Source organism: Thermobia domestica, chromosome 4 (assembly GCF_964235325.1).
Source record: "Thermobia domestica chromosome 4, izTheDome1.hap1.1, whole genome shotgun sequence".
NCBI classification, from domain to species: Eukaryota; Metazoa; Arthropoda; class Insecta; order Zygentoma; family Lepismatidae; genus Thermobia; species Thermobia domestica.
The window spans coordinates 279,934,243-279,954,673 of NC_137457.1; the positions used below are offsets into that span (position 1 = coordinate 279,934,243).

Sequence of the window (20,431 nt, forward strand, 5' to 3'; positions counted from 1 at the left end):
GTATGTCCGATTTGGACGTGCGAGCTCTAACGACACTCAGTGCGCGCTCTCGAATCACTATGTCACATTTGGTTAAGAACGGTTCAGGTATCTCGGAGGAGTACCCGGACAAACGGACGCCTAAGTCGGGTAAAAAAAGAGCTTTGCTCCAATTAAAGCGACTTGTGATGACAGAAAAACTAGGGATTTTTGGTAGAACAGTAGGATCACTAGTATATATGCTTTTTACATATACACACCTGCTTAAACTCTTTTTAATATATATGAGGTGGTTCCGTAATTTGCATAATATTAATTAGTTGTTATATTTTTCATAATGTTTCCTTCTTCAAGATATAATTTCAAACACAAAATGTTTGCCCAGAGGTCATCAATTCTAAAGAAAAATCTAATAGACTTCCGCGATTTGTTCACTTTGTAGTAACATCCATTTATCAGAAACCAAATTTTCATTCAAAGATAGCATAGACAATTTTTCACGTAATTTAGGATAACTTAAAATGTATTTCAGCACATGATTGTCAATGGCAGTTTTGAAAAAGGCATGTTTTGTGGCTTTTTGATAAAACTCTTTTATCCCATGCAAGGAAATAGATTGATTGTGCTTCTATTTTTTATTTTTTTCTCGAACTTTCCTTATTCCTACTTCCAGTTCAGTACTGTACAGCTTTGGATATAAATTTGGAAATCTTGTCTGAATAAGTTCTTCAACAGATTTTGAACTGAACTCGCCGACATTGACGGACCTAACGAACAATAACGGTTCAAGTTTCTTCATGAAGTACATACAGGGTAGCCCAAAAGTAGGTATACAGTGGCACCTAAATCTTAATTAACTTTTCCAGGCGCACAAGTGTTCGAAATGTCCTCATTCAATATTTGAATGTTCTTCAAACCTAGCCAGAAGGCTGCGACACACATTACGACAGAAACTTTTGTCCGAATCAGTTTCTTACCTGTGTCCGAACCTGTTTTATCAAATTATGGCAGTACTACGACTGTATACCTACTTTTAGGCTACTCTGTAGGATTGTGGATTCTCTTTCTGAATACCTTTAAAAACTTCTGAAATGAAAATGAAGCATGCACTAGAAAATGCAGCTAGCTAAGATTTCTTAGAGGAGAATCTTCCACACACGTTGAAAAGTTTTAAGTATCAGTCCTAGGCTTTACTACGAAGGATATTGTTAATTATCTTATGACCCTACCGCCATCTATCAGATCATCATCATTACTTGTACACAGTGAATTTCTTCACGCTGAAATTCGAGTACTGAGTCGATGCACTGACAAGTGCAAAATCAGGATATGCCTGGTGAGAAGAGAACAATTCCTCATATCAAAATTCATCAGCACCAACTTGCTTATGTGAGATCGCTGTCTTTACCCGTGATTGGCTTGAATCCTTCACGCTGAACTATTATTGCTTTGGGAGTAAGTTTACCTCAGGCTAAAGCTTCGAAATTCTTCATAGTGATCTTTGAACAACCGGTAGAAGACCACATCAAGAATAAGCGTTAAGGAAGACTTCTTTTCCCAGTAGCTCAATAGTAAGATCGGTCAGCAGCGACCCCACTACTAAATGACCACTGCCTACCTTCCTTCATTTGCAGTGCGGTCGCTAACACCCAAATCACAATACGGTAATGGAATACCCCCATTACAGAATTAGTCCGCGGACTAGTCTCCCACGTACTCACTGGTGGAGGCAGCTCCCCTAGCAGGTAATTGTTTACCTTCGTCTCCAGTGTCGGGTCCGGGACGTCAAGGCAAGCTCATCTTCTTCTTTTTGGTAACAGAAGGTGTCTCGGCGCCGCAAGGAACCGAATCTCATATGATCAAAACCAGGTACAGACCAGCTCATCTCTGAGATTCTCTAGAATTCCAGAAAGAGTTTGATATCCTAGCCCTGTCTACCTCAATTTAACTTGCTGACGTATCACGTGAAATACCGGATCCAATGGCACATCCTAATTGCTACGCAACAAGCCTTTTCTCTCCCAGTGACTTTTTTTTTTTTTTTTTTTTTTTTTTAACAAGCTGCAGCAACAGGACACCGCTCGTATTGTACTTAATTACGGTCTCGTTGGAGAAGCTCTCAGATAAAATAATTTTTATTGATGGCCATTGACTTAAAATCCTTTCAGTAGCCTCTGGTGCACGTGATTCCGGGTTCGATTGCCGGTGGGAGAGTAGAAAAAAAATAATTTTATAGCCATTCACTTTCACATTAACCATTCGTCTCCTTTGGCCTAAAGGGTATAACCGTGGACCGATAAACTAAAATTTTATTTTGTTAATTTCAAAACCCTTTCAGCACCAGGCATCAACGTTAACCTCAGTTTCGACACAAATACAGCGTCAGGATGTCTACTAAAATTTCAAAAAGAAATTTCGTGACTTCTTCGTGACCTTTTCTTTACCAAACCATAAAATTTAGTAACATTCTCAAGAGCGAATTTGGGTGCGAACTCGGCCGAATTTTCACGCATGCGATAGAAGCGTGCTTTGCTTACGATTTGGCAGCGTCTAAAGGCAACCATAGATATTTTTGGTAGTTAATTTTGACGTTATATAGAACAAAATTTTCCAGTCTATACTTATATTTGTGCAGATAAAAAACAATCGTGACCTAAAAGCTAAATTTCTTGACTTTCATGACCGTTTCCTGATTTCGTGACTTTTTCACGACTTTCTTCACTGACAGACACTTGAGTGTAAATTTCACTTGACACTTGAATGTTGCTTGTATATATTTATTTCTGATTATATATTTATTTCTATGAACGGTCAACTTGAATCTCTGAAAAGGAATTACGACCTTCAATGAACGACTACCAGAGAATTACTTAACACCTTATGATCTACTTATTACTAAATACTGAGGAATATACTTCATTTCATACTTACTAGTCAGTAAGAACTTCATTAAATTCCCATAATGACAGAGAAAACAATAACACAAAACAAACAACCTCAACTTACCATGATAAATACGCTAACATGAAAAGTATAAGGCCCTTCAAACCATCCTTTCTTCGTGGATACTTTTGGTACAGGAACATCATTTGAAAAACTTCAAACAGAAACACGTTGGTGTGGATCATGTGATTCAGCCAAGTCGGAAAGAATTCATCTAGAACTTTGGGAAACACAAGTTCTCTGTCTATTATGTATATTCCCCAAAACGTAAATGCAACGAACTGTAAAAAAACAAATTGAAAATTTAAAATATCTCCTTACATTTCATAAAACTTACGTCTACCAATAATAATTACTGGAATGTGCTCTAGAGAGCATTTTTCTAAAATAAACTCCATACTTGTTTAAGATTCTGTTTTTACATTATTTCGGTCATTTCTGTGACCATGATCCCATGTAGTGCGAGTTGAGCTAAAACTATCACTATAATTCAATTAAAAATAACGTTCCTTCTTCTATAAATAAAAACAATGTGATACATTTAAATCAAGGTCAATCCTCGTTCTTGCATCTTCTATGCTTTTCAGAAGCACGTTTTATATTGAAATCTTAAGCTTTTCTGCGGCAAATGAATATATATCCTAAGACCTCATGCTCCCCTCTAGCGTTTGGTCTCATAAAATTTTAAAAATAGGCGTTAGAAATGGATTTTCATCACTCTTCCCTCATACTTTTCAAGTGAGTTCGTCATTTCGTGAAACACTGGAGTAAACTGTTCCTTACATATTTGTTATTGATACTGAAATGTAATCAGTCTAACACGTTCACAATTTACTTCAGCAAACATTCGAGGAAAGGCATTCGTACATTATGCCAGAAATATGGATGGACAATTAAAGTCGAATTGATCATCATAACAGGAACACACAAAATTTTGAAATCCCTTCTTCGTTCAATAAGCTGTTATATACATATATACAAGTCGAATTTAGAACCTTACTTTTACATCGGTTAATAAAAAGTTTAAAATTTAATCCACATTTGTAGGCTTTACACATGCGGACAAATGGATACTGTACATAAAAAAGGTCTTAAAACATGTAAATACTTTGTAATCTTGGATTCCTTCTTCTTACATAAAAAAGTGCCAAAATTTGTTTTACATCTCGATACAAATTAATATTGACTTGATATGTGAGATTTAAAGAAGATTCTTTAGATCAGTGTATCTCAAACTTTTATATTTATAGAACCCTTTCACGTCCAAAATAAAATGGCGGAACCCACGAAAATAGTATTAACTTATTCGATAATTTGTAATAGTAATGCCAATCTTTTGACGAAAATACCAAGTGATTCATGTAAATTCTAACCCACTTCTAGGTGAGACAAAGACTTCCGTTTTTATATTCGCTTCCTTGATATTGGTTTGTTCATCGAAAGAAGTCCGAAAAGTTAAAATTTCCACTTGAAAAAGGGGGGAAATCCCTCCCAGAAAATTTTTAGATTTTTCGAATTCCGAAACCTTCTTTGTTACGGTTCGAAAGAAGTGTGGGAAAGGACCTTTTGTCATTTTCGATTTTTTCAAAAATTCATATAAATTTTTTTAATTATTCCGGTTAAAGTTCCCAAAAGCAAATTCAGAAGGACTCAAAATTCAAACCAACTTTTAGATGAGATACAGACTTGCGAATTTTTTATTTGCTTCCTCCAGGTCGGTTCATACCGAACTCCTAGGAACTCTTTGCAGAACCTTTGGGTTCCGCAGAACACACTTTGAGGAAAACTGTTTTAGTACTCACCATAGCTACAGGGAAGGCCACGGCAGCAAAAAAGTAATCCCTAATTTTCCTTATGCGCACATCGCCCGTCGGTCGCCTCTTATTAGTACCAAAGATATCATTCAGGAGACAGACACTGAAGAAAATCAACTGTAGAATCTGAAAAAGGCAGTTTTTATAGTTAGCTTAGTACTTCCAAACGTTAATTGTGAGTTATATAGTAATACTAATGAACTGAAGTTCCATTGCATCATTTTGGAAGATCATACTAAACAGGGCTGAGGAAAAATACTTCATTATTATTATTATTATTATTCTGCTAATGGGTATTGTGCAAATTGATCTGAATATATATATCTTTTGTCTTCCAACTTTATTTCGATTTTTGTGTGTAATCTTGCATGTAATTTCGTGGTGACAAACAATTCAAAAGGTAGTGTTGTGGTCACTTTTCATAAAAATTTGCAATATATCATTAAGGACCATATATATATATGCGAGAGTTGGAACTTTAGAAGTGACAACACTGCTTTAGAGACGCTACGCAACGGAATCAAATGATGTCTCTCGTACCAATCAAATGATGTCTCTCGTACCACATATCAGTTACGTATCTACCTTACCTTAGCGCAAATGGACTCTTGGCCTTTCGAAGTCACGCGCAAGGACAGTACACGAAAAGAAGAGAGCCTCGTGTAGTGGGCGGTGGAAGGCAAAGTTATTGTTGTCACAATGTTTTTAATTCAAGAACAATGAAGTTGGATAAAAATCGAATGTGCCAAGGGCCGTACAGCACGAGGGTATCATCAAGGTCTTCAAGAAGTTGCGAGGAATCTGCATTGCCTTACAGAACAGTGGCAAGGTGGGTACGACTCTTCAAGGATAGACGGCAAAATGTGGAAGACAAGAGCAACGGTCTGGGTCGGTGAAGAAGATGTGAATGCTGTTACCGCGTTACTGAACACTGATCGACGCCATAATATTCGTGAGCTGGTCCAAGGGACAGGATTAGCGCATACGAACGTTCTGCACATTCTGAAGGAACGCTTGTGCATGAGGGAAATTCCATCACTATGGGTTTCAGATGAGTTGAGGAAATGCAGCAGAAATGGCTACAACACGACGCTGTTCGTTATCATTTGTAACATTATGATCAAGATGGCTAGTTTTGTTTTACGCTAGATGAAACATGGGTCAAATCGTACGAGACACAACTGAATGTCAATCAAAGAATGGTGTTCGTTCCCTCACATCAGACCGTTAATGAGCAGCATTTTTGTTCCTTCTGGAACACAACTTGTGACAAGCCTTGAGAAAGCAGCCGCGGCACATTTGCAGAACCTACCCATCATTTTGCCGTTCGGGTACATATAGCTCATGATATGTGATTTGTTCGATCGATGGGGGTGGGAAGTGCTGTAAAATTTACCCTACTCCCCGAATTTAAGCTCTTTTGACTGACTTTGATTTCTAAGATAAAGGAACCTCTTTGTGGCTGACAGGTATTCAGTGTCATAACAACACAAATTTAGAGAATAAAAATATCTCGGCTCGCACAAAGTTTTGATTTATTTTCTCAAAATATTCCTTTGTAACGTTCGATATAGTTAACACATACATTATATCCAAACGATTCTGCATATTCGCACACCATCTCAACATCCTTTTCCTAGGTCTGTTTGAACCCTAAAGCATATTGCTGGATTCTACCTGCACCCATTGCGTTCTCTTCCTGAATTCTTCTTACGAACCTCTAAATTGACGGATGTTTAATCCCGACTACGAGCGGAAACCTCTGAATCCACCTTTGCATATAACTACTATTAGTTCTCGTATCTTTCAAAACAGTTGCATCATGAACGTTTCACACTGATGCGGGCAAGAGCAGCTCAACTCTACGCAATCCTACGTTTCTTCTATTATTTCCCAATCCGGTATGTCCCATTAACAAAAATAAAATCAGAATAGGTCACCAATTCAACGCCTTCTTCGGAACAATTTCAAGTATATATTGCATCCTATTTTTCACATTTTCAATGGGCAGAAATGCTAGAGAATCAATCTGGAAGCAGTTTCTTCTTTTAAATCGTTATCTGTGTGATAAAGTTGCTCGATCCGAGAGAAAGAATGGATCATACACTATGTACTTTGACATTGGTGCTAGACACTCTTTTGCAGGGTACGTCCGCCCCCAAAGCAGTCATTACTACCTGCATTGCAGCTACGTGTAGTGTAGAAAATCCAACACCACTTCTTCCACACTAGGAGAAAAGCCAAGGTTGTCTTTATACTTACAAAAAACGAAATAACTTTCCTGATGTTTGCTCTTTCTCACCGCAGTCACTACTAGTTCTCATAACAGAACACAAAAATGGCATACGATTGCAAGAATCGGCGCTAGGCTAACGAAAATTTGCCATCTACATACCAAGCTCTTGATTCTGCAAGTTAATGAAGGAAATATCATCTGAGAATCTTAGACTCCGAGATCACTGACAATTGTCATACTCTGTGAATCTGATCTACCTGTTAACACTTTTTCATCTAGTGTCCAAAGCTAAGAGTTATTTCCTCCGGTGCCATTTTTTCTTATATTACTTTAGTGAATATTTGGCAGAGTATCTCTTTAAACACAGAACAAACAAGGCTGACATTATTTATGAATTTTGTCCTGAAGTTTCAAAGCTGTATTCTTTACCACAGCGATAAGATAAGAAGGTAAGTTTACACTTCCTGTGAAGTGTGGTTGACATTTTTAAAGAATACAGAGTTGACAACATCAAGAATTTAAAGATATTACTAAATATTACTTTAGCGCAATAATATAAAATATGAATGCATGCGTATTTAATGAAAAGAAATAAAACATAAATATAAACACTTCGAAATAATAATGAAGAATAAACGAAAATGAAGCATGGGTAAGTCTCAGCAAAAAGTAACGGTGCAGATTTACTGTACGGATTCACATATTTGTAAAACTTGTAATAATTTAATAGACCAGTATATAAATAATCGAAGTATGCTGTGTTCTTACCTGTGAGATGTGTATTTACGTAGAAATACGATACTGAAAGTCTAACCTGTTAAGCCGGACTCGCCCATAAGGAAGTCATTAATCTCAGTATACAAAGTGAAGTGGTATCTGAAGTCAGTGTGCTGACTCATGACGCGCAACTGTAGAAGTGTCCGAGAATTTAGGGATCCACGTATCTGTAAAATCACGTTAGTAATGTGTTACGTCATTTTGGAACACAAATGTGCAAGCAATAAAAACATATCGGGATATTACCTATAACGTCCTTAGTAACGTAGCAATACATAATACAACACGTAAGGTAAGATGTTTTTATGTCATACAGTTTTGCGCTATCCTCGTTTATGTGTAAACCCACCATCACTGACACGCCTAATCCCTAAGGACGCATCCGCTCGAGCTTCCCTGCCCTGACTCTGTTAGATAGCATTCGTGCTTTTTAGTGACCATCTAACACAATTTGGTGCACAAAAGAACTAAGTCCACACTTCAAAAATAATTGCTTAAGATACGGAGTCAAATTACTGGCGGTTATAAACATGGGACTATACGGCGAGCGGAGGGAACTACTTGGCGCAAGGTAACCAAACAGTTGCACTGTGGGAAAGAAACGAGAATATATGTTATCAACATGGCGAATGTACTCCCATGCGCAAAAAATATTGCGCGTATACTGTAACTCACAATTTTTCGCAATTATTCCATTTTCCATATGTTTATTGGTAAAATTCAGTTATTAGTACGTGGAGATAATAGAAAGCAATCCATCTAAGGAGATATTTCCAAAAAATATAATAAAATAATAAAAATATAAGCAAAAAACAAAATTATGTTCGGTTTTGTGTATACTGGCAATAATGTTTTCGAGGGAATTTTTGGAGTAGCACAGCACGATTGCAGAGGGAATAACAAGATTAGTAGGAGAAGACCTGAACCAAGGAATGGAAATTGGAGTAAAATATTGCATTTATTGGCTTAAATCTAGGGTGTAAATTGTCTGCCAAATATAAATTAGCTTCTGTAAGCAAGATGTTATGCGAAAATATATAAACAAAGAGAAAAACTGTTGTCTTAAGTTTGGAAGTGACGTGCTCTATAGCCATGAGCATTTACTTCTTAAGAAAAAGATAGGCAACAAAAGAAAATCTGTGTGGTCAAGTGGGTAGAGTGATGGACCAGTAATTCTTGTACTGTTTTGACACCAGATCGAATCCCATCCGGTCCTGTTCAATTTTTTTTCTTTACAAAACATTGTAGAAAGTGTATAATTTTTATGTTAATAAGAAACGAAATAATATAATAATGAAATAACTTTTTGTTTTTCTGATGACGTATTTTTTCAGAATTAGCTTACTATTTATTACTAATAGCGATTGTTTTTAGTTTATGGTATGGTATGCTTAACCGTTCCCTCTCCGTTTTTACACAGCTTCAACTCACTGCGAGTGTCTGTGAGTCAGGAACAGAAAAAAACAAAACAAGAGCAACCTGCAGCTTACACACAGCGTGAGGAACACAGTCACAGCGATAGCTCGTTGTCATGAAGAAAAAAAACTGTTCTAGTGTTTCTGTGTGTGTGTTTCTTTTTAAAGTATTGACTCTCTCTCTCTCTCCTTTTGTTTCATATCCACAAGTGCAACAAATGCAAGTCTGTGTGAAAAAAAAAATCAAGAGTGCTTTCTTTAAACAAAAGTAAATTTTACAGCTCTCTTTGTGAGGAACGCGAATGCTTCCAAAAGATGCCATGAATATTAACTATAATCGTACCGAATTATACAGTAGCATGAAAAACTGATAATAAAATGATGTAACATGCATAAGCTTTTTTTTCTAGAGTAACCACACATTAAACATAACAAATTAAATTTTTGAGATTACAAATTATCACAGTACGTGTCGGTGTAGGCCTATTCGTTTTCACATTCGAGCGACGAAAGAAGAAAGTGTGGTGATAGTTATAAAAACCGAATACTAGATTTCAATAAATTCAAGTTACATGGCTCCTACATATCGAAAAAAATGATTTTTCGATGTCTGTCCATCTATTTGTCTCTCGGTTCGTCACGCTTTTACACGCACTCAAATAGAGGCCATACTGTTCAACGTATCTGCACCGAATTCTAGACATAACGTTTTAATAACATAATATCTTTCGAATTTTATGTCCTTCGACACCTAAAAGCAAGGGTAATTTACTGAAGGATTAAAATTTAAAATAATTCAATTTTCTCAAATAAAAAAAAGCTGTGACGATTTTATTTACTTTTGATAAATATATATTTTATTAACAAATCTCCACCACATATGAATAATTTTTCTGAAAAAATATATATGGTGTAATTTACTGTATGGTATGCGTTCTTTTTGCACAATTTTCTCAACCACATTTCATAAATAAACGTATCATTAATTACCTAACAATATGACAACTCGTTCGAAGGAGTAGCTTAATCTTAGGGTGAGCTTTCCCCCGATGGTTTTCCCATTAACGCCTCAGGCAATTTTGTTCATATTTCGTAAAGAAATATTTCATTAATAAACTAACATAGAGCATAAATAGTTTATTCCGATAACATACAGAAGAAGTGGTTTTCTCAAGGGTTGATTTTTTTTGGACAATTGTCTCAGTAATAACTGAGACAAATTTGTTCTAATTTCAGTAAAAATATTTTCTGTAATAATCTTACAATATGGTATAACTCGCTTGTTCCGAAAAGAAAAATCCAAAAGAGATAGTTTACTTTGACAGTGAAATTTTTCCCGACGATTTGCTTAAAAATTACTCGATATACTGTCAAAAGTACAGATAGAAGAGTTTACCTTTGGGGGTAAGCTTTTCCCGATGACCTTCCTAAAAACAACTCAGGAGATGTTTGTTGTTCATATTTTATAAATACGTGTTACATAAATAACCTAGCTATATGGTATAATTCCCTCATCCGGAAAATCTAGAAATGGTATATTACTTTTGACAGTAAGTTTTACCCTGCGATTTTCTCAAGAACGACTCAGGCGATTGTGTTTGTATTTCATAAATAAATGTTTTATGAAAACACTAACAGTATAGCATAGCTCGTTTGTACTGAAAAGATCCACAAGGGATAATTTATTCTTGGGGAATGACTTTTTGCATAATTTTCTCAGAAATTACTCAGACGCTTTTGCTTATAGTTCACATACAATTATATCCTTTATAATTCTAATATATGGATCAAGTTATTTCTAACGGAAATATGACCAATGGGTACTTTACTTTTGGGCCTGAAGTTTCTTCTAGCAAAGTTTTCCAAAACATTATTTTATTCGCAATTTCCCAAATAAATGTTTCAATAACAGTTGCAGCCTAACATAAGTCAGTGTAAAAAATTCGAGCGAGAAAGTACAGTGCGTTTACTCCGTACCCTTTCTTAAATATATTTTTAAATGTTACACCTAATCGCAATTTTCCGAACAAAATCGAAACTTCTTTTTAAATGTGCCTTGTTGTGGTCAAATGGTTCAAGTGCATTGGTTCTGGATTAGATTTCCAGTGAGAGCTAGTGTATCTTCATCCAAGAGATGTGACACGTCGGTGCAAAGAAGCAAGTGTTTAAATAAGCCTAACCAAGCTAATCAACAAAAGAAATAATACAAGTTACGAAATTATCGTAGAAACGTTGTTAATATTAGGTAGGTTCGACTGGAATGTCCAAACAATTGTCAATTACAAAGGTCTTTGTTTTCGTCCGGCGGGAGCTCATGTGGTTCGGATTTCACGTTAATCAGTAGGTCCACGTCTCATATAGCCTCGCTGCTGAAAGGGACGATAAACTCAAAATCACATCACACATCTTTGTTTTCGCCTTTGTTTTAGCTCATAAATGTCTCAGTCATAAGCTCTTTAGTGGCTAGCGTACGCGCCTTTGGCGTGGAAGACCCGGCTTCGATTCCTGGCGAGAGCTCACGTGGTTCGGAGTCCACGTTAATCAGTAGGCCGACGTCTCATATAGCTTCGTTGCTGAACGAGACGTTAAACTCAAACTCAATGTCTTTGTTCATAAATGTCTTTGTGTATGGTTTTGCATATACGTGGCATGGACATTAAATTTTGATTTCTACGCCATATGTATCTAATTACATACACACCTATAGAACGAACACAACAAACTTGGAATATCTACATTGTTTGCGTATGGAAAATAATCACGCTCTACTGTACAGTACAGCCGTGTGTATGGAATTCCATACACATGGCAATCAACGTATTAAGAAATGTATAATAATAAGAATTATTATTATTATTATTATTATTATTAATAATAATAATAATAATAATAATAAACAGAAAACGATACGATCACTTACACAATTTATAAATATAAGTTAACATTTAATAAGCATATAACTGCAATGGAATTAAGTTGTTTCTCTCTCTCCCTGAACGCTACAGCCCTTATTGTTCTAAGGCGTAGAAGAGAACTTGTGGCACCCACGATTTTGGGCGGTGTGTGGTCACAACTTGGTACCCCTTTGTTGTTAGTCCTAGCTTTCTAGACGGATGCAGTTATTACCGGTAGAATATACAAGCAAATAGACTTTTGTATTACTATTAAAGTAAATAATTACACTCATTCCTTCAATGTGATACTTGTGGTTGCTTAACCGTATACAGACAGCTGATCCATGAAAAAATCGTTAATAATAATAATAATAATAATAATAATAATAATAATAATAATAATAATAAATAACAGGAACTCGACAAATATTCTTGCAAATAATAGGAAAAAGTTTGCGTCACACTGTTCACTTTGCTGGACACACCAGTGTGGCGCGTTATACCGATTGTGGCACACTGGAATATAGGGTATGTTTTTTTTTTTTTCAACTATTCCAACTGCTTCAATTGAAATGGATCTATAATAATAAGAGAATGAATTTAGTCTTCTTACCCTTCAATTTAGAAATAAGGTTCGCGAGAATTTCATAAAAGAATAATATACTCAGAATTGTATATAGTAGTTTGTTTTATTCGAAATTACATACCGGTACTTCCTGCAACCGTTTTTTGATTGAAATGATTTGAAATGAAATTTTTAAGTTTTACGTCCCACGATTATGCCGGATAGGCTAAAAGAGACAGTGATGATAAGAAATGAATGAAATGGTGGAATGAAAAAAGTGGGATAAAACGGGAGAACCTCGAGATAACCCACGCACACAGTGTTTGTCCAGCACAAGGTTCACTTGGCGCGAGCATAGATCGAACCAAGGACTCCATGCACCAAAGGTGAACGCTCTACCACTGAAACACCGTGGTCTCTGAAATTACTTATGGAACTACCGAGAACTATGCTGTAATATTTGAATGTGCTCCAAGTTTACAATAATTAGTTTAGTTAAATTCATTATTAACAATTAAATAATTGCATTCATTATTAACAGGTAAATGCTGCTGATGCAAAGACTTAAATCTAGCGATACCGCGAGCGTAAGTATTAAACAGAGGGATTTTAAAGAGCCCCCTGAGCTGGGGGCCCTGGGCTCCATTGGCTCTGCCCTTAATCCGCTAATGCCTATAGATTATAAATTAAAGGGGACGGGCCGAGTCCGTTCTAAAAATTCCGGCCCGTGCAGACCTCTAGCTCCTGTGTATATGCTATCTGAAAATACAGGTTTCGCTTATCCGACATAAAACAGGCAGGCAGAACGCCGGATAATGTGGATGTGTTAAGGAAAGACCTATAAAAAGTCAAACTATGATATAATTTTACACATTACGCATCTAATTATCATCTTTGCAAGAAACAAATATAATGCATTGACTCAGTGATATCCAGCGTGAGGTCCTGGAAGCTGTCCCTTACCAAACCTCAAGCACTTTTTTAATAAACCTACTTTTTCCCTTTTGAGTTTTTTTTTTTTTTTTATGTCAGATTACTTTGAGTCAGTGTCCAAACTGTGGACAATGCGTTGTTGTTATAATTCTAACAAGTAACACTTCCCAAGTGTAACACTCCGATTTTGATAAAATTTGGCAGGTAGATACTATACATAAAATAAACAAATAAGTGCTTTTTTATTTTTTATTTATTTATTTATTTTTTTTTTTTTTGCTGAAAAACGGTTTTAGGGGGCAAAAGCCCTCACCCAAAATTTGAAAGTTGACGCTCGAAAGGCAAAAACAAGTGGACCAAAGTGAACGAAATTGTGAACAGATATTGCGAACATAAAATTAGAGAATACGTGTTTTGTATTTTCCTGGAAAAAACGGTTAGGTGGGGCACAGATCCCTCCAAACCTTTGATCATGAAATATCAAAAGTGCTAATAACAGTATGTCAGAAGTGCCTAAATTTACATGAAGAATTGGAACAAAACTTTGTGTTAGGACAATAAGCAAAAAATAAACAAATTCGGCTTTTTTATTTCCTGCCAAAAAACGGTTTTAGAGGACAAAAGGTCCCCCCCATGAATTTTGAAATTTGACGCAAGAAAGGCAAGAAAAAATGTACCGAACTGAATGAAATTGTTCACAAATGTTGTAGAGGTAAGATGAGGAAATACGTGCTTCGTATTTTCCTGAAAAGAGAAAAAAGCCTTTTGAGTGGACCGAGGCGTTGAATGTCGGAAGGATTGGACCGAAGCGAATGAAATTGTCTGTAGATATTGGATATGAAAAATAAAGCCCTCGTGTTTCACAAGTGTCTCCATCAGATTTCTTCAAATTTGGCAGATCAACAACAAGCACAAACAGTATAGCGTATTTTGTAGTATTTCACGAGGCAACTTTAACCCTTACAATGTTTTTCCGCATAAACAAAAACTCGTGCCGATTAATTTCCTGTTTGCTGTTGATGTGCCAAAATTGATAGGGACATCTTTAAAACACGAAAGTCCTTATTTTACATACAGTCTATACAATATCTACACACAATTTCATTTTCTTCGGTCCACTCCTTCCTGCACTTTTACGGTAATATTAACTTTTTTTTGGAGGGGCTCTAGGCCCCAACACTGTTTTTTCATACAAATTAAAATGCATTTCATTTATTGTTTTGCAAATTGTCCCTATACGAAGTTTTGTTGCAATTCTCCATACTCTTTAGGAACTTCTGACGTATACATACTTATTTGCACTTTTGATATTTCCTAATCAACAGCTTAGAAGGTCCGAGCCCCACTCAATCGCTTTTTTCCAGGAAAATACGAAACGCAATTACCTCGATTTACGTCTAGAATATCTGTGCACGATTTCAAAATTGGGGGGGGGGGAATTCTGCCCCCTAAAACCAATTTTTCGCAGAAAATAAACCTTTTTTTTTTGCGTATTGTCCCTACACAATGTGTCGTTCCAATTCTTCATGTCCTTTAAGCACTTCTGACATACTGTTTTGGAGGGGTCTGTGTCCCACCGAAACGTTTTTTTTTTTTTTCAGGAAAATACGGAACCCATATTCCCTCATTTTTCGTCTACAATATCTGTGCACAATTTCATTCATTTCGGTTCACTTCTTCTTGCCTTTCGGGCGTCTACTTTCATCATTTTGGATAGGGGATTTTGTCCCCTAAAACAGGCATTCGTTTAGTTTTTGCGTATTGTCCATAGACAAAGTGTCATCGGAATTCTTCGTCCTTTACACACATCAGACATATTGTTACTAGCACTTTTGATATTTCATGATCAAAGGTTTGGAGGGGTCTGCGTCCCACCTAACCGTTTTTTCCAGGAAAATACTAAACACGTATTCCTTCATTTTACGTCTGCCATATCTGTGCACAATTTCGTACACTTTGGTCCACTTGTTTTTGTCTTTCGGGCGTCAACTTTCAAAATTTTGGGTGAGTGCTTTTGCCCCCGTAAAACAGTTTTTCCGCAGAAAATAAAAAAACATGTATTCGTTTATTTTATGTGTAGTATCTGACTGTCAAATTTTATCAAAATCGGAGTGTTACACTTGGGAAGTGTTACTTGTAAGAATATACCGTAATGCCATTGATACCAGGTGGAATTAAAGAACACTTTTAAATGGGATTACAATTTCGTTTCCGGTCTGTTTATAACATTACTTTATTAGAACGATACACTCATTGCCATTTGCTATTTTTGTTATGTGATATACGTAGCAGACAGTTTTCCTTACATGTCTCTAGAAAATATTTTTCGATTTCGTGTGAGTTAGAATTAAGTTTGACCGGTTCATAAATGACAAGTAAGAAACGTTTAAGAGAAATACAGAACTGTTGCATTATTATTATTATTATTATTATTATTATTATTATTATTATTATTATTATATTGATATTTTTGAAACATTAGAATTACGTGCTTACGAGGATTCGTGTCGGGTCCCCTCCGAAAAGAAAAGTTGGATATGTGCCTGCACTGAATGATAGACGTATGAGTCAAGGTATAGACGAGCGTGCTAGGCGATCGAGTCCGGAGCATCAAAAACAGACTAAGACCACAACTTGCAGTTCTTCTTGCCGATTGGTGCTGCTTTTTACCTGCTATGATATGTCGGATAATAATGTGAAATAAACGAAGGTCAAGACCATGGCGTATTGGTGTTTCATGCACCTAAACCTGTAAAATATTTGTGCCGAAAACATCTTTCACTCACTAGCTAAATTTGAGGGTATGATCGCTCATCTTCCCTTATAAAGTATAGTCTTATAAAGAATATATATAGCACAATAAAAACCTTAAGACCAAATTCAATGATTTTCTATAGTTTTCTTTTTTAATAACGGGAAACTTATTCATTTCATCACGATAAATCACGTTTGATACTAAGATGTCTGTTTCTGACTATATATATTTTTCATACTTTATTGGAGATATATTTTTTTTTCAAGAAAAGAGGATGATAAGGGAAGCTATACAACACCATAAACTGAAAGCAATCGGTATTACTAATAGTACACTAATTCTAAATAAATACGTCATCAGAGGAAACAAAAAGTTATTTCCTAATTGTATTGTTTCAGTTTTATCAACATAAAAATTATACACTTTCTACAATGTTTTGTAAAGAAAAAAAAATTGAACAGGACCGGATGGGATTCGATCTGGTGTCAAAACAGTATAAGAATTACTAGTCCGTCACACTACCCACTTGACCACACAGATTTTCTTTTGTTTCCTATCTTTTTCTTAAGAAATAAATGCTCATGGCTATAGAGCATGTCACTTCCAAACTTAAGACAACAGTTTTTCTCTTTGTTTGTATATTTTCGCATAACATCTTGCTTACAGAAGCTAATTTATATTTGGCAGACAATTTACACCCTAGATTTAAGCCAATAAATGCAATATTTTACTCCAATTTCCATTCCTTGGTTCAGGTCTTCTCCTACTAATCTTGTTATTCCCTCTGCAATCGTGCTGTGCTACTCCAAAAATTCCCTCGAAAACATTATTGCCAGTATACACAAAACCGAACATAATTTTGTTTTTTGCTTATATTTTTATTATTTTATTATATTTTTTGGAAATATCTCCTTAGATGGATTGCTTTCTATTATCTCCACTTACTAATAACTAAATTTTACCCATAAACATATGGAAAATGAAATAATTGCGAAAAATCGTGAGTTACAGTATACGCGCAATATTTTTTGCGCATGGGAGTACAAGGGCAATGAACTAACAATTTTAACATTTGTGAAGCAATACGTTGATGACGAGCAAAATCTTTTAAAAGTTTGTGAAGAGCACGGATTAATGAACCTAATAACAAATTGGAGAAAGTGTGGAAAGGAGATAACGGCGAAAAATCGTGGCGAAAGCGGACGCCCAACTTCGGAATATATGCCAATAATATAGGCTATGGATGAACTTATGTATTGATCCGTACAATAAATCTACACCGAAGTAACCTGTACTTTATAGGAATATAACGTCGAAAATTATCCACCTTTTATTTTTCCGTTTCAACGGAACCTTAGCTTACGCTTTTTGTCATTTGGGTTAATGGGTGGTAATAGTATACATGAGAACACCCTGTCTTCCGTGCGCGAGGATACTTCATATTATATATTTATACGTTACCAAATTAAATCACTGCGTTGTCTTCATTATATGTGCTTAACATTCTATTTTTACTTTCTAGAATAAATTTTGTTGATTTCGATTCGAAAAATGTTAAATATTTTTAAATTTATATCATGATGCAGGCCAAAATCCTTGTTGCATATAATGTAATGCGCTATAGCATATAAAGTACAAGGGCAAATAGGTACGTTGTTTTTTATTTTCGTATCAGTGGATAAGTAAATGAAAGTGGGTTTGTTACCCCCTTTCTAAGTTCGTAGATACTCAATGAATAATCCCTAAAAGTATGAGCGTCCAGCTTCTTCTGGAACTCAGACGGTCTTACGTATACTAGGACATTCTGCTATTCTCCTAGCTTTAGGAAAAGTTTTAAAAGCCTGGCTTTGGACTGAAAACATTCAAACAAAAATACAGATTTCGCCAATCAATTACCGGTACCATGTAGTCTACTTAACCTTAAATATATTGAGAAGTTATTTTTCTGACTCAAGTACAAGGTCACATTCCGTATCATCATTCAAGTATTTTTAAGGAAAGCATTTACATTAATGACATGTATTTGTTAGGAGAATATTTACACACACCTCATCCCAGAATGTAAGAAATTTCAGTCTACCAGCAAACGGAGTTGCAACAAGTTCACGTGGTATATGTAAATACTGCACATCGTACCAAATTGCAAAAGCATAATGCACACATGCTAGAACATGTAAAACTTCGATGACTGCCATTTTTACATAATATTAACACTTAGTGTTATGAAAATGCAACGTCTCGCGCAGCTTCAAACACAACACACATACATGCAAGTCACACTACCACTTTCTCACAACAATCACATACAGGTCGAAGTTCTCAACAAAACCGCTGTGTTCATGCAGTGTTACTAACCTCAACCAAGTAATTGTACTGTTTTCTGGTGAACTATTTTCAGGGTTACTATGATATTCAAAAAGATCCCTCATCAATGTAGACTCAAGTGAACTGGACTCTTTCCACATTATTATATATACATACATACATACATACATATATATATATATATATATATATATATATATATATATATATATATATATATATATATATATATATATATATATATATATATATATATATATATATATATATATATATATATATATTATTAAAATCTGATAAGATACATCAACCTCTAAAAGAACTGGGCTGCTTGTTTTTAAAAGTTAAAATGTAAACTGTGTTGGTGTATTAAAAGTGCGTACATAATATACAAATTTAGTGCATTTAAAGGTTATACAGCAATGTGTAATGAGTGAATCTTTGGCTTGTGAAAATAGTAGCTCAAATACTGCAAAGTTTATTTTATTTTTATTTATTTATTTATTTATTTATTGACTGCTTTATCTCATAACTTTATCAAAACCAAATTCTCAAATCAAATTTTCAAACTATTTTTGTCAACTTTAAATTTTCAAACTAAAACTTTTAAACATTTTTTTGGTTCTTGAAATTTTTAAATTTTCAGTGAGCTCGACAAGTTTAAAATGAGAATTTCAAACTAAAATTCGCAAATCAAATTTTTAAACTATTTTTTCAACTTCAAATTATGAAATTTTTCAGTGAGTAGCTACAAAAGATTCAAAAAAGTTTATCTTTTGTGGAACACAGTGCACTTCTACATATTCTCTGTATCACTTTTATTAAGTTGATGATAGACGTGTGAACAGTGTTTATATGTTGTAATTTTAAAACTCCTATGAAAATGAACCATTAGAAATGTTATCATTCTTTGTACATCTAATGGCTAACACATGCACGGATGCACCTCTGGTGGATCCGACCTCAGGATTCAATCCCGGCGAAGTGCATGAAACATTTATGCAGATTTCACTTTAAACGTGTCATATATAGTCTCGATGCTGTTAAAAGAATGTAAAACATTTACGATGATTCGGATTTCATTGTAAAGTATAGGTTCACGTCTTATATGACCTGGACCAGTGGTTCTCAACCTTTTACGGCTGACGACACGCTTTACTGATGAACGTTCAGGATATCGCGACACTTGTTTGATATTATTATTATTATTATTATTATTATTATTATTATTATTATTATTATTATTATTATTATTATTATTATTAGCTATTATTATTATTATTATAGTGAATCCAATTAGTTTTTATAATGACTCTATATAGCACTGAGCATTATTGTTGCCGCTGGAGATGTTGACTTTTACAGTCTGTCTCGATTTTAACTAATTATTATTAAATTCTTCATGATTTTAAAATTCTAAAATTTTGCGACACACTTTAAGGAACTGTGTGACATACCAGTGTGTCGCGACACATAGGTTAAGAACCACTGGTCTAGGGACTAACTAACTAACTAACTAACTCTATGGCCTATGGAACCCGGAGGTTCAATGCCGCGTTCACAAAAGCTCTCCACTGACTTCTATCCTTAGCTAACTGACTTCTAACTGACCCTGCTCTAGGGAAACAAAACTTTAATCAATCAATCTTATACGTAAAATAGAAACAAAGTCTTTGATCAAGACAATGTAATACAAGCAGTGGCGTGTTTAAGGGAGCCCTCCGAAATTTTATTTACTATTTTAAAGTAAATGAAATATCTTGTAGAATTTTCACATTTTCAGGAATAAATTTAG

The 20,431-nt window shown here is 35.1% G+C and overlaps 1 protein-coding gene across 1 annotated transcript in view; it reads right to left on the reverse strand.

Moving 5' to 3' along the window:
- The window catches only part of LOC145684101 (androgen-induced gene 1 protein-like), a 39,302-nt gene extending 20,644 nt beyond the window's left edge, over positions 1-18,658 (reverse strand). Inside the window, exons 1-3 of the mRNA XM_081755991.1 lie at positions 18,360-18,658; positions 4,725-4,862; positions 2,986-3,203 (exon numbers count right to left, since the gene is read on the reverse strand). Coding sequence (XP_081612117.1) covers positions 2,986-3,203; positions 4,725-4,862; positions 18,360-18,506 — 503 coding nt within the window. The 5' untranslated portion in view covers positions 18,507-18,658. The remainder of the gene's footprint in view (positions 1-2,985; positions 3,204-4,724; positions 4,863-18,359) is intronic.
- Between the last annotated feature and the right edge of the window lie 1,773 nt (positions 18,659-20,431).